The sequence below is a fragment of the Limulus polyphemus genome, unplaced genomic scaffold (genome assembly GCF_000517525.1).
Source record: "Limulus polyphemus unplaced genomic scaffold, Limulus_polyphemus-2.1.2 Scaffold7229, whole genome shotgun sequence".
Lineage (NCBI taxonomy): Eukaryota > Metazoa > Arthropoda > Merostomata > Xiphosura > Limulidae > Limulus > Limulus polyphemus.
This window is the reverse complement of record NW_013672839.1, coordinates 2,438-17,769: the sequence shown is the minus strand read 5'-3', so window position 1 is coordinate 17,769 and position 15,332 is coordinate 2,438. Positions and strand designations below refer to the sequence as shown.

Genomic DNA, 15,332 nt, shown 5'->3' with positions numbered 1-15,332 from the left:
ATGATTCTCATGATGCCCCAAAGGATCAACGAACTCCACAAAGCGAAAGAAAGATCTACTAGATATTAATTAAATTATAAATATATCAATTCATGTGAATATGACTGAAAATTTTAATTTTTTCTGAAAAGGTGGTGTCTATTTATTTGTGACCACGCTGTGTGTATATATATTCATAAAACAAATACTTCTGATGTTACAAAGTAATTGTGCTAATCAAATGTTGTATGGTATTTAAAATAGACACATATGGTCTCCCTGTATTAAATGTGATTGTTTCCAGATAAAATACATATTATTTCAAACTGAACATTAATACTTTCACTAATATGGGCATATGCATGTCCCCCTTGTTGAGTATTGCCACAGGTATATATATATATATAAGACACATTACAGTGTTTTATCCTTGAAAAGTGTGCTATTAACCACAAATGAGTTTGTAATTTTGTACTATCATTAAGAATGGGTATTCTCCTTCAAACTTCTTAAAGTTTAAAGATTTCAAGTTTCAAATAAGTAATAAAATATTAAAACCTGTGTTTTTGTTCCTTACTGTGTATCTCAAAATAAATCTGTCACTGCTAGAATCGTGTAGTTCATAAACACTGTAGTGAGAGAGTTAACAGATTGAGACCTAACCAGCACCAATCCATCCATTCTAGTAAATATACTATAAATTTGTGTAAATCAGGTAAAGAAGAAATTATATGTGCCTACCCTTCACATCCACCAGTCAGATCTCCAAATTCATGGATGTGAATTCCATGGTCCCCTGGAGTTAGTCCATCAATTGTTCCATCTACGATACACGTATTTTCATTGGATTGCAGGAATCTAACAACACCTAAAACTCCACTGATTCCTTTCATTTCAGCGACTGCAGCTCCTAAGAAAGGGCTCCCTACATATAAAATATCCTACACATGAGAACTGGTGCTTAAGCAAACAGTACATATTCAACAAACTAAAGATAATTTTACATTAAACTACTTTTTATTACAGACTGAAAAGTAAGAAAAAAAGGACAGTTAAATATATGAAACTCAATAAAGTACATTTTGTATCTGAAGGAGAAAAAAACTTTGTTAAAACTTCCATGAGTGTGGCATGTGACTTGTACAAATTAAGTGTTATCACTGAATAAAAGCATTTCTTTGTTGCTTTTAAGGTCTCTTCTCTGTATTTGAATACTGCTTCACATAAAATATATTCAAGTTTTATTTTCAACTAACCAGCATTGATAACTTGTTGGATCTTAGGCGTAATAAATTTTATCAATATTATGTTATTTTCTTACTAAACTTGGGCAGTTAAAAATAAGATGAACTGTCTTTTGCTTGACCATGAAATGCCTAAATACTACAAAGCAGAAGAGGAAGAGTATCTTAAAGCTTATTATTTCCGAGAAAGATCCTAACAGTCAGCAAAGATATCTAATAAGATAAGTGAGATCTGGGTAAAAAAAAAACTTTAAAGGGCAATTTGAAAAAAAAACTAGTGAAAATTACCATAATGGCTATTTTTAAGTTAGGGGTCGCTACTTTTAAATGTTATTTTTCTTTGTATTTCTTGCACTGTAAAACAGATTTTCACAATCACCCACTCTTGAATCATGATGTTGACATATATACCAATCTCCAATACCATGAACTATGTGTATTTTTTATTCCATAACTTTTTATTGAGTGACACACAGAATAATGGGAAAGCTGATGCCTTCTGACAGTACAGTCAATAGGACTAATTATATTTTATATGTACAGGCAGTATACGACATTTCAATCCGTCAGTATCTAAATCCATGAAAATATCACTTTGCTCTTTAAGGAAACATATAAACATGGAGTTGTGATTTGCTTGAAAATATAAGTGAGACTTTTGTATTCTATTCTACCGCCTTGCAGTATTTCACAGCCAACAAACAAAATCAAAGATAAACTGTGGCATTTCTCTAATTTTCATTTGTCACAATGCTAAACTGCATATGAAAAAAAAAAAACAAGTAAAAACACAAGAAAACCCATGGGAAGACAGTTTGGCAGTACTGGGTAGTTATGTGCTATGATTTCTAGCAGGTACAATTTTCCCCATGTTAAAGGACAAATCATCCATCACCCTTGTGTATTTTTGTTTGTAGTTTTTGTAGTTAAGCCAAAGCTACACAATGGGCTATCTGAAAAGCTATGCATGCTGGCAAGGCTCAACATGCACTTTTGAAATTACGGGAGAACAGGCATGAATAACATTGATGCTAAATTTTACTTTGCAAGCAGAATATTCTACACTAAATTGTTAGGAATTAATCACACTATCATCCCCATTTCAAAATGTGATGTAACTTAAAGAATAAAATGTAGATTTACCATGTGTTATTGTTGAGTGGCTCTTAGCATGATTGAAATGCTCAACAATAAGTAGCTTGGAGCTTAGGCTCTGAGTGAAACCAAGAGTCCAACACAATTAACTTTTTTTAAAGTCCTTGAAATAACGTAAATTGATAAACTAACTTAAACTTTCCAGTCATTGGGGATGGGTACTTTTATTTGTGCACTATATTTAAATTAATTATCCTATAAAAATAGATGTTTACTTTTCAAAACAAACAACATTTCCAAAAAATTATGAAATATGAAATGTATATAAATCTAATCTAAAAGTTTATACAAAATCCTCCAATTTTAATTACTGTGAATTTACTATTTCATTTTCAAAAGTATTTTTGTCAGTGGAATAAGCTTTACAAGCTGATTAATTTAACTCAAAGATTATGACAAGGAATATATGTAAAAATAAATCAAAACTGATGTTTCTGGAATTGTAAATGCTGTAGTGCTGTTGCTTAAAGCATTTGCTCAGAAAACTGAGCTGTTGGTTCAACTGCTGCCTAGTTTCTATTTCCTCCTTGATAACATCATGGAATATCACAAGGTGATGTGTCAACCTTAATTACTTGTCTAATTACAAACACAGCACTGTTATTTCCAAATAAAAACTGGAATAAATGAGTTTGGGGCTAAACAAGATAATTGGTCTACACTATTTCTGCAGAATTTGAGATATAGTAGCTTAACTGTGTGGGCAATAGCATGGCAAGCAGATGAAGTGTTTGGATTATACACAGACTAAGTTTTCACTTTTTATTAATGTCCGGTAAATGCCCAATATAACAGCAACTTCCATTAAAGTTAATATTTTCCTACATTGAAAATATATTTCCAATAGATACTTACTTTACAAAATATTTTTCCTTGATTTGTGTTATGCACAAATTTTTGCTCACCACTAACCTTTATGCTCCCACCTACCTACACATTTTCTATGTGGTATAAATGCACTGTAGCATGCAACAACCCTCCACCACTAGTAGTGTGACACACCTTCCTAGCACAGCTGACTCCCTCTATGCAGTAGAACCCAATCTTCACTTCAAGATTAAGCATGAAAAACACACCATTAGTGGGGAGGATGGGTGGGATGTGTGAGAGGAGGTAAGTACCTGTTAGAAACATATTTTAAGTGTAGGAAAATATTAACTTCTGATACAATAACTTACCTCATCTCACAAAATAGCTAGAATCCCACATTAAGCAGGTGAAGGGGACTGATGTAAAAGTTACCTAGAAGTGTCTCCTTTAAAAAGTACCTGAAGAGTACCCAAGGAGTGCGCCATTTGAATGTAGAAGAAACACTTGTGGGAGTCCACACCATATCTGAACCAGGTAACTCATTCCTTTGATGAATGAATGTGTCTGGTAATGGGTGGTGAAAAGGCACATCCAAAAAGAAAAAAATGCTTGTGGTGTAGAGTGGCTGGGGCACATCAGACCATAAGTGGGAGGTCAACTACAGTCCAAAATCAGAAGTACAGAGATGGGATCAATCAGTCCATGGTAGGAGGAGGGTCGTCTACCACTCATCTCAGTCTCAGGAACCAGAAGGGAAGAAATACTTCCTTTCTGATAACCCAATTCATTATGTGTGCATATCCAACATGTGCCTGTATCCCCCACGAACTAACAACTGGATGACAGTAGGAATGTCAAAATGCAACGTGGAGGGTCAGTTCAAAACCATACAGCATTAGGAATGTATCACCCAGTCCACAGAAGGAGGATGGTCCCAGTCCCAGCCCACTCATCTGTGAGGACTTTTGATGACTTGTCTGGCTTCAACAAACTCTGCTCGCCTAGGAACCAACATCCAGGCAGCAGTAGGTTTCCAATCAGAGAGGTGAACTGTATTTATGAATGTGATGGAAGAAATAAGTCTATGCCAAACATCGTCTGAAATAGAACATCAGACGCACAGTAGGTGGATAGTCATGCCACCTACACTGGCATAAGGATGAGGAACAGGAGACCAAAACAGAGGTAGTTTGTTATTCTGGTGAGTGACAAAAGCATCTAGCTGGGGAGTACCCAACTGCAAGCACAACCATTTGGAAACCTGAAAGCCAAGGGACCACTTCATGGGGAGAATCTTGTCGGGACAAGGTAAATGATTTGTGAAAAGATTGAGAGTACCTGGGATATGATAAGCCAGCAAATGAATGTGATGGCTGTGGGCCCAGAACAGCATGTCCAATGTGTGAAAACACAGGAATCATGACCGGGTGCTCCCTTGCCGAATGATGTAAGAGACAACTTTCAAGTTGTCAGAATGGATCATTACTGTTTTGCCAATCAAAGTTGGCAGGAAATGAGACATTGCCTGAAAAGGAAAGAAGTGGACAAGAGATCCCCCAGCCCGCATGAAAGAAACCATCTCCTGGCAACAATTGCCAAAACTTCCTCAGCCAATAACATCGAACCTGAAGCCACTGTGATAGGCTGTTGTTCACTGGCAGTGTCTGAAGCAGTAGTGGTTGTGACTTGAAACTGGGAATTCTCCTGAGTGTAAGCACACCATAGTAATTAGATGAAATCACTGCAATGTGAGATAGTAATGAAACTTTGTGAAAAAGATGATAAACAAAAGTAAAAAAAAAATATATTCTTGAAGTTCAAAAATGAAAGCAAAATCTCAAATACAAAAGGCAAGGAACACCAAATTCAAACAAGAGGCAAGTGAAACAACTGATCACTGTCGTGCCAAATGGAGAAGTGAATATTAGGTTCTACTGCACAGAGAGAGAGAGAGAGTCAGCTGCACTAGCAGGGTGTATCACACTCCTTTTGGTGGAAGGTTGTTGAATGCTTATTTGCATACTACAATGTAGCTATATCACTTGTGGTGAGCAAATATCTGTGCTTATAGAGAGGGCAGTACAAAACAAGGTATCAGAATGTGTATTTCATAACTAACAGTATGAATGTATACAATCAATAACATATATTAACTTTTATTACTTAAATATAACCTACAATAAAAAATAAAGCATTTCACTTAAATCGTTTCATAAAAAACATCTTAAATTATTAGAAGGATTTCAAATGCTGATGAATTAGAATTCAACTTAGATTTAAGTTTCTTAAGCCCTATTTGTTATTGGAACTACTTACTATGTTAAAGTTATGCAATCTCTTCACATTATGGGTATAGATGTCTGTACATGTTTGAAAAATTACCAGCACTAGGCTTCAGATCCTCTTTTATATATTACTCTAAATCAGGGATTCCCAACCAGAAGTGTTGGCAACCCCTGGGGGTGCAAAATGAGGGTCCAGGGTGTGTGCCGAAGAGGCTTATACAAGGTCCGTTTCCCCCAAGTGTCTAATTTTACCAAAGCTGGACATATGTTCATCTCAGCTGATGCGTGTTCTACGTGGAGATGAGCAGGGAAGGCTTTTCTGAAGTGAAGAGTTTGTGACTTTATAGGGGAGGGGTGCAAGGGACACAAAAGGTTGGGAACCACTGCTCTAAATGAAATGACACATGGTTGATCTGACATAATTCTGCCCCCATCAAGAACAAACATATTGATAAACAATGTAGGAGCAATGCAGTTTATTGAATCGGTTCATTATCTTGAAAAAGTTCTATATTCTCAAAGTGCTTTTGGACCTACATACATTAAAATTTGTGGATACTTTGATTTCAAGATATTTTTGATTGTATTTCTCAAACCATCACTGTTTTTAACCATAAATGGGAGACTGACATAGAATGATAAATTTGTAACATCATAACTATCTTTATGAGGGGTGTACACACCTTGTAAAAAACATTTGAAGTTGTTGTTGAGTAATGAAATCTGAAAACCATTTCCCTACAAAACATTTTTTTCACACCTTCTATTTTTTTAATGAAAATAACAAAATATATTGATAAGTTATTTATCAATAAGTTTGTTCTTGATAGAAATGAGATTATATGGGATCAATCACATGTATAAAGAAGCATCTGAAGCCTAATATCTGTAATTCTTCAAACATCTCTAGAAATCTTGCACAAGAATTTGATGGGACTGAAGAAACTTTTATATCATATGTAGCTCTAACAATGAACAAGATGTAAGAATCATAGAAGCTTTGGCCATAAGAAACTTAAACCAAAAGTAAAAACCTTCTTCATGAATTGCTCTACAAGAAATAATAAACTCAACATTCCCCATAACAATTAAGTACAATAAAGTGCTTTCAAAACTAATGAGCAAAACAAATGATCATAAAAATATAAATCACCAGGGACAAATGACATCATATGTCATTGTTAAGAAAAAAAATCTACCAATTTCTCATATAGTTAAAGAAGTTAAATCTTAATTATATAATGCAAACTCATGTTTACTTATTCAACTTTATTCCTTTTTAAAATGTAATTCTCTACCTACTTTCTTCTAGAAATACAAAGGTATATCACCAAACAAATATTTCCCTAAATTAATAAACAAAACTGTACTTCACCCAATGTTGTCCCATAGCCCTTAAAAACTGCTCGTCTTCCAGAGAGCTCTAATGCTTGAATTATTTGAGATGAAGCAAGAGTTGTCTCCAATACAACAGTTTCTTTCTCAACATCAATTTCTACTTGATGTATTCCATCTAATTCTTCTAGTTTCTTCTGCACAGCTTTTCCACAACATTCACTTGATAACTGCACATAAAATTCTAACTAAGGAGTAAAAAGAAGTATTCAAATAAAGTTTTGATATAACTAAGTTATATAACACTTTGATACAATAAAAACAAACTTTTATAAATCTAATTACTTACACTTAATTAGGGGATACTAAGTTTTAGATATCTTAAATTACAAAACATTGTTAGTTAACTAAAAACTAATTAATTAAATATTATTCCACCAACAGTTAGATATAACTTTAATATTCTAATTGATATGTACTTTTTGATACATATTTTCTTTGACATTTATTTAAAAAGTATGAAATATTATACAAAAAAGGGAGATAGCAAACATATATATACACACTATCCATACTGTTGAACTAAAAACTAAGTGATACATGTAGATATCATAAATCTCTGGTTATGTGTATAGGTGAACACTTCTTATTAATGGAGGGAATAATGTATGAATCATGAATATTTGAGAATAAATGGTCAAAAGATAATGAAGTATTAGAGGGAAAAATGCATTGCATTATATTACATAAGGAAGCATTCTGAACATGCATAAGTACAATCTCATAAAAACGTGTACTTAAAATATAGTGCCCAATGCAAAGATTTATTTGAAAATAAATTGATGTAACTTGTTGTCGAGCACACTGTTTTTGATTATTTGGTAAAAATAATGAAAGTCCAGTCCAGTTAATGAAAGAAAAGTGTTTTATTATTTCAACTACAATGTACAAGTTCTACAAGTTACATGCACTGGTAGGTTTGACTCAAACTAAATAGTCATAACTTACATAATCCTACAACTTCAGTACTTTGTTATAAAAAACAAAAAAACATTTACACTATGGACTAAATAACACAGATGCATTAATCATCAACAGCTTACTACTCAGTCAAATAAATCCATACCAATGCTCAAGAAAATTTGTGACATCACAAGCTCACTTCCTGTAACAAACAATACAAACATCTAAATCAAAAAATTAGAAAATACAACAATATAATATTCAACATAAATGCAAGCTGTTGAATATGTAATGTTGTCACAAAGTATTTCTAAGTAATTTCTACATTTATGATATTCTCAGATTAAACTGATTTCTCTTCAAGTTTTTAGACAGAAATAACTGAATAAATGCAGGTTCAGCCTAGTGGTTTAAATGAACTCTGACTAAGTATGTGTAAAAACAACAGAGTTTGATACTTTATGTGAAATGAACAAAATCTTTATATTCTGCAGCATAAAATCACTGAAAGCTGAGTGAGTATTGACATGTGATGATAGACAATCCTCTCTCCAAGCTATGCAACAGTTAATCTTAAAATCTCCCTTCTTGCAGGATAAATTACCTCAACATCAAACAAACTCTAAAAACTTTCCTTTATGTAAAAACTAAGAACAAGCTGAAAGAAAGCACCTAGATTCTAAATATTGACTTATTTTCTTTGTTTAAAGGACATCATCACTTCATGACCTCTGTTACCTAATCGCATTGACCAACTATCAGATTCAGTTGATGTCATACTTTGGCCAGCAAAGAAAATTCTAGTTCTAACCAGTTTTAACCCAGGTTCAAAATACACTGAAATGTCCTTGCAGACAGAAAACATATAATATAAGAACAAAGGGCTGAGGTGGCTAGAACAAGATAACGTTAGGCCCTCTAAAGCACATGTTGCTACCATAACACTGAGGAAACTAAATAATCAACAATTTAGAAAAAAAGAATTACATCATTATATATAGATGGTAGAAGAACACGGTATGTCTGTCAAACCCCACATATTTAATAAAAATTAATGTTTTCATTCTTTATGTCATGAAGTATATGCAAAAGCTAAAAAAAAACTTAAATATTTATCTTTTTCCCCAAAAATTCATAAATATGAACCAATTATATTATAGGAACATATGATTATTTAAAGATTAATTATTTTTAAAAGGTACAAAAACCACTATAACTTATTTTAGATTAGAGATCCAGTTAAAAAATCTGAAGTATAACTGTTTCATCTTTTAAAAAATGTATTCAACTTATTTATTTTTCTTGTACTTTAAATGATACTGAATGCAATAATTTTGTAGAGATGGGAATAAGTGAACAGCTTGCAGGGCAAAAGTATGTAATTTCTATTTTAAGTTAGATTAATATGCAACTTAATAATAGTAACTGAAATGTAAAATACAAAAAAAAAAGAAGATAAAACAGACTGGTTGGACTATGTTGTTTTTTTCTATATCTTAGTTGTTGAGACTTGATGCACAAGCACCAAATTACAATATTAACAATAATGACCAAGAAGGCAGAAGAGTAGACCTTGGGGAATGAACTGATTGTGGGTGACATAGGTTGATTACTGAGAAATTATAAGAAGAACAACAGGGTTATAGGGTTTTCATTCATTTCTATCAAGACTTCTTGAACCTACACGTTTTTCCAATATTATGAATGGCACACTCATATAATGAGCACTTAAATTTCTCCCTTCCAAGATTTATAGGAAATTGCTTAAATATTTAAATATCTGTCTATAACTACTATTACCACACCTATTAGATTAACATTAAAACTTATTTAGTTACAGACAATAAGATATATAAACATAGAGAACTCTGCAAAACACAATTACTTGCAATCTTAGATTTCAGATTAGAGACAACTTCTTGATCAGTGGCATAAAATAATGTAATGGCTCAAACATTGTATGACAATAAGCTTGAAAAATTAAAAAAAAAGAAGACACATAACTTGATAATCATGTCATATTGCTGTTCATGTTAAAATTACAGATGAAGTGTCTTACTATCACTAAAAAAGCAGTGATTTACAATATTAAAGAAAAATTAGATGATGATGAGCTATAGATTATATCTTGCACTAGTAAAGGTAATCAAACACACCGGGAAGTAGACAATGACTTCTCTGTTCAGTCCACTTTGTGAAAAAGTCCAGTTTTCTATTCATAAAGCTTCTAGCACAGTCCTGTCATTATGCGATTCTTCTGATAATTTGAAGTTCACAGACAAGCAGAGTCACCCACTGTTTACTTACAGGGGTACTTAATATTTGCAGTGATTTTGAAATATATTGTTTATTGCATTTATAGTACCGCAAACAATACTTTTTTGTTGTTGATGTTGCATACATAATTCAGTGTTTCAGCTCACACACCTAGCTGTTGTGAAAGTTTTCAGTGATGAAATGTTTTGCACTGACTTACATGTTTGTTATACAGGTCCACTAATTTTCAACAAGTAGCTATGAAGATCCACAAAATGAAAGTCCAAGATTGTTAAACATACTAACACGCAAGTGAAAAAATAAAATATTCTCTTTATATTCACAACATGAGTGTAGCGTTATTAAACTGGCATGGCTTCTAGTTCTGTGACTTTAACTCATTGTTGAGGTGAAAAGAGAGATTCCATAAAACAGCAAGAGCCAAAATCAAGAAACAATCCATAAATATAGGCTGAACTTTGTATAGTCAAACAAAAAAGCTCTAATACAGTATCTCACAATTCTTAGGATACAGTTGCAAGCGGACTCATCATGATATTCACTGCCCATTCTCAAAAACTTGAGAGGTTTTGTCATATTTAAAAGTTATGGGGCCTGAGAAAGCATTTTATGTAGGTTTGTCACTACATTTTACCAAGTTTTTAATGAAGGTTTTACCAAAATTAGTCACAGATTTCACCTACATTTGACACTGATTTTGCTTGGATTTTAAAGAGACTTTTACGTGTTTCTATACAGGTTTCATATGCATAAATTTTAAAATATCTTTTGTAAAATAATGTTGGTTTTATTTGTACTTAGAACAGTTTTCCTGTAACATTCACTTCTTAATAGGGAGTTCTCACTTTTTATTACTTGAAACAGGTTTGTGTATTTTTATGTAGTTTTATTCTCTGAGAACTCCTCAGTTCTCCTGTAACTTTAAGGTTAACCTTCATTTTCTTTTTTATGGATGATGTTTCGATTTCACCTGTAATTTAATTAAGTAATTATTTAAGTTTGTCAGTGACTGAATTGTGCATATATTGCTTCATAAGATAGTGGAGCATAGATTTATTCTTAAGGTATGGATTATTACTGTTGTGGTGAAATATAAGTGGAAACTTGGATTTTGCATAAGTAGCAGCAAAGGTTAACTTATTGTGTTACATTTTAACATTCTCGTATTCTCTTTTCTACACTAGCATAAGGTGGAAAAACATGCACTAGCAAGAGCATATTGTTGAATAGTCTTCAAAGCCCTTGTTAGTCACACCGATAAACACATGATCACTTGCCTTGTATGCTACTGCATTGATGATTATGAATATCTCCATTTAACATTTACTTCTTGTGTAAGTCTTCTTGTCTCACTTTTTAAGACTCAACCATTGCACCCATAAGGAAATACATCTGCATAAAAGATATGTGAATCTACATTTTTTTGCAGGTCCTGATTTCTCTGATTTGCTGGAAATCCTCAAGATACAACAATATGTCATCATTTTATATTAAGGGAAATCCCTTACATTTATGAGTACTGAAAAGGGGATTTCCGAAGAATTTCTTGAAATCTTCTTGACAATATCCTGACAAACAAAAAATGCAAGTAAACTCATAAATAAAAAAGAAAAATAGAAATTAAACTGTAAATAATTGGGGAAAATATACACAGAGACATATTAAGAATAAAAAAAAACATTTTGGCACAATGAAAGATAAAATCTTAATTAGAAGTTTCAGTAGACTAGTTTTGGTAACACAGCTACTATCATTAGAGCTAGTGCTATCAAGAATAGTCATTCTTGCTTTTTATTCTTGATATAGTAGTGTTACGTCTCCATTTGTTAATTGATTTTCCGTAACTTCGTTCCGATGAAAATTTAGCGACACAATTCCTTACTTAATAAAACTGGTTTATTCTTTCCGAATACAACTTTACGATACACTTATTTTCAACAGTCGCTCTATAACAAACCCTATATCAACGAACGTCAACAATACTTCTGACTGCAGTTCAATTACTCACTACCTACACACACGTTAATTGACGCATCACGTTGTAACCCTCTTTTATATACCAGACTACCCTATATCTAGTAATCTCCCAACAATTCCCGAAGGTTCGAAAGAACGAGTCACGTGACCTCGCTGACGCAACAGTAGCATAATGAACATGAAAAGAAATTAAAACACAAAGTTGTTCTGAATGTTACAAAATATAAAATTAAAACAAAAAGAAAGGAAGGAAAGAAAACACTGATAAACTATTATGTACATTGTGTCTAGAAAGATGAAACAAAGCCAGCACAGTTTTATATATACACCTTAAATTCCATTTTAGGCTTCATGCCAAAAACATTACTAATACAACTTAAAAGCACACAAAGGAAAGCTTAAACTATGAATATAAAACAAACAAGTAAATCTTGTATCTAAAGAATGAACTTTCATATATAATTTGTAGAAATGCTCAAAAGAAGAAATCAGGAGAGTCACAAACCCAGAAATACCATGGCTTTCAAATGCAACAAACACACAGCAACATTGGAGATTTTTGGTGTTTATTATATCAGTTAATGTACCATAAAAGCTTTGAAATGATCGCCTAAGATTTTTTGGTCAACAAATTTTTTTTAAGTAAATGATTTAAGGCTGATAAAAATTAATAAAAATAGTTTATAGTAGTTACCAATATCTGGGGTTAAATACTTAACCTTCAGGGTGTTGTTGACCCTGACTTTTAGTGAACTCCTTAAAACAGTCACATGCTAAGCCTATGCCTAAATCTGAAACCCTTTGTAACGATAGGTATTTCAAAGTTGTTACTTAGCATATTAAGTAATACAAATACTTTGTTTGAACGTATTCCATAAAAAGTGTAAGATAGAGCATTATGCCTTTCAAATTATAGTTTTCCATTGTTTTAATTCATCTAAGTCTTTAGAACTTTACGGTTGAGTTATGAGATAATTTGATAGTTTTCAACTTCTACTAACCTCTTCTCTGTTTGCTTTGCCGAGGTAAAAATGTTTTCTGATGGTTATTGATGTTGACAAAAGTGTTCCACAAACATTTGTTTACACCTTCTAACACATCATGAATACAATCAATCAAGTACTACAGTTATTTTTCTCAGAATTAATTTCCATTTAATGCCAAATAAACTAATGTTGGTGTATACTGTCAAGGCACAACACATCATACATATCTGCAGATTTGACATCAGGTTACTTGCTTTGAAAAGATACACTCACATGTTCAGTTCCTAGTAAAATAATTCCTGGATGAGAACACAGATAAAAGTCAAACTCTTCACTGAATTGTTTAAAATAAAGAAAAAAAAAGCTTTTACAGGCATATACACTCATTTCACTCTCATGAAGAAAAACTTTCATTCCCTTACTGTTAAAGTTTTATGCCTGCTTTAGAAGAAGAAAGGGTATGAAAGTTATCACTGATGGTTTAGACAAGCCAGTAAATAAGCCCAAAATAATTATATTACTGAATAGTGAGTATATGTTGGCAGCTCTGACACTATACCTGTAATTGGCCAAATATTTACCTTTTTGAATTTATAACTGGTGATCCATCTATACTGATAATAATGTAAAGAATGGTCCTCTTCTTTTGCAACAGTAATGTCTTGTTGAAATATCTATCTGTCTGTGTCTTTGAGCATTTTGTTTTAATTTCTGTTTCTCGGTGTTTGAAAATCTTTCTAATTATCTACATACAGAAAAAATGTTTCTGTTCTTTGTATCATTACATTTACAAGTTATTCAAAAAATGAAATCAGCAATATATGAAACTAACCACAGTTATATTAAGTATCATAATTATAAGAAAAATATAACTATTTATTAACATACAGAATTCCATGCAGATTCAATTAGAATTTGCAAAATTTTTTCTTTCAAGAAGATAACCTCAATGGGCTTAATGTGAAAACACATTATTTCGATTCCCTTGTACATTACCTTGAATTAATATTTTTACCTATTCCTCAAGTGATATTACAGAAATAGTTGGCTTCTCTTTACATTCAGCTTTTTCTTCTGGGATTACTTCTGTATTATATTTGTATTTGCATTGCAAGTTTTTATTTTCAAATGATCTGTTTCAAACCTTGCTACACTAACTACAAACAACAATTATTTCTTTTCCATTTCAAGGAAAGACACTCTTCCCAATAATGTGGAGTAATCACAACCCCACAGTTAATATTACCTTCTGATGAAGTCAGAGCTATAAAAATATATATCTAGTAATAAAATAATGTTCAAACTATGTTTCTTATAATGATTATAATGTACTGTTTCTCACTTGCCATGGTACCCTCACTATTAACAATAACTTCATCCACTGATGGTGAGATTAGTTTGAGAAATTCTAAAATATAAACAGCAGGAAGATTAGATAATCTGTGCCTTTTAATGAAAGCAAGTATCATCAAATCACAAGTTTCTGTATTAATGAAGAACTTTAAGACAATGATCTGTCAGTATCTTTAAATAAATAATTGGTGGCATCTGGTTTAGACGAGAAATTATAAATACCACCATAAAAACTAATTTCAATACCTGATTATTCTGTGAAAAGTCTAAACTATTCCCACAGATGTCACTACTAAATTAATTCATATCTCCACTGAAGGAAGCTTTAGTTAATAAATGATCTTGAAAGTTAGCCAGTTTTGGTTGCTTGTTCCATACAACTTTGTTTACTTCATGATGTAAATATACACTTAATAGAAATAACGTTAGTGCAGATAGAATCTATGATACTTGATAGTTGTGCTCATTTTTGAAATGGTACTGACTATATGAAGCATTTCAGCTGTAGATGATTTTCTTTTGGTAAAAGTAGCTTTCTAGTATAAAGTCACTAGGTGTTAATGACTAGACAAGGTAGTCTAAAAGGTATGAGGGTAATGTTGGCTCACTGGATGGAAGAAAACAGATGTTGTTGTGAATGGAGTTCAGTTAAACTGAATGTTAATATCACAAGATGTACCTCAGGGCTCAGTATTAGGACTGTTTCTATTTTTGATTTATATCAATACCACAAATGAAGCAATGGTCAATAAATTACTTAAGTTATGTGTTGTTACTGGATGATACATGGCATGGAAAGGTTAACATACATGGACTGGTTAAGATTTCTGAAGTTATTTTTCTTGAAAAACATCCTAATATTATGTTAGGTCATCAAGACATTTCTGTCGCATTTTGGAACACTTTCATTACCCCCCCCCCAAATCGTACATCACGTATAATAGTTAAACTAAACTAGCCTAAACCAA

At 32.3% G+C, this 15,332-nt stretch overlaps 1 protein-coding gene across 1 annotated transcript in view; it reads right to left on the bottom strand.

The window, feature by feature from the left end:
- The window catches only part of LOC106474442 (copper chaperone for superoxide dismutase-like), a 28,339-nt gene extending 13,919 nt beyond the window's left edge, over nucleotides 1-14,420 (bottom strand). Inside the window, exons 1-3 of the mRNA XM_013935134.2 lie at nucleotides 14,354-14,420; nucleotides 6,849-7,056; nucleotides 721-904 (exon numbers count right to left, since the gene is read on the bottom strand). Of these exons, the coding sequence (XP_013790588.2) occupies nucleotides 721-904; nucleotides 6,849-7,056; nucleotides 14,354-14,389 (428 nt within the window). The 5' untranslated portion in view covers nucleotides 14,390-14,420. The remainder of the gene's footprint in view (nucleotides 1-720; nucleotides 905-6,848; nucleotides 7,057-14,353) is intronic.
- Between the last annotated feature and the right edge of the window lie 912 nt (nucleotides 14,421-15,332).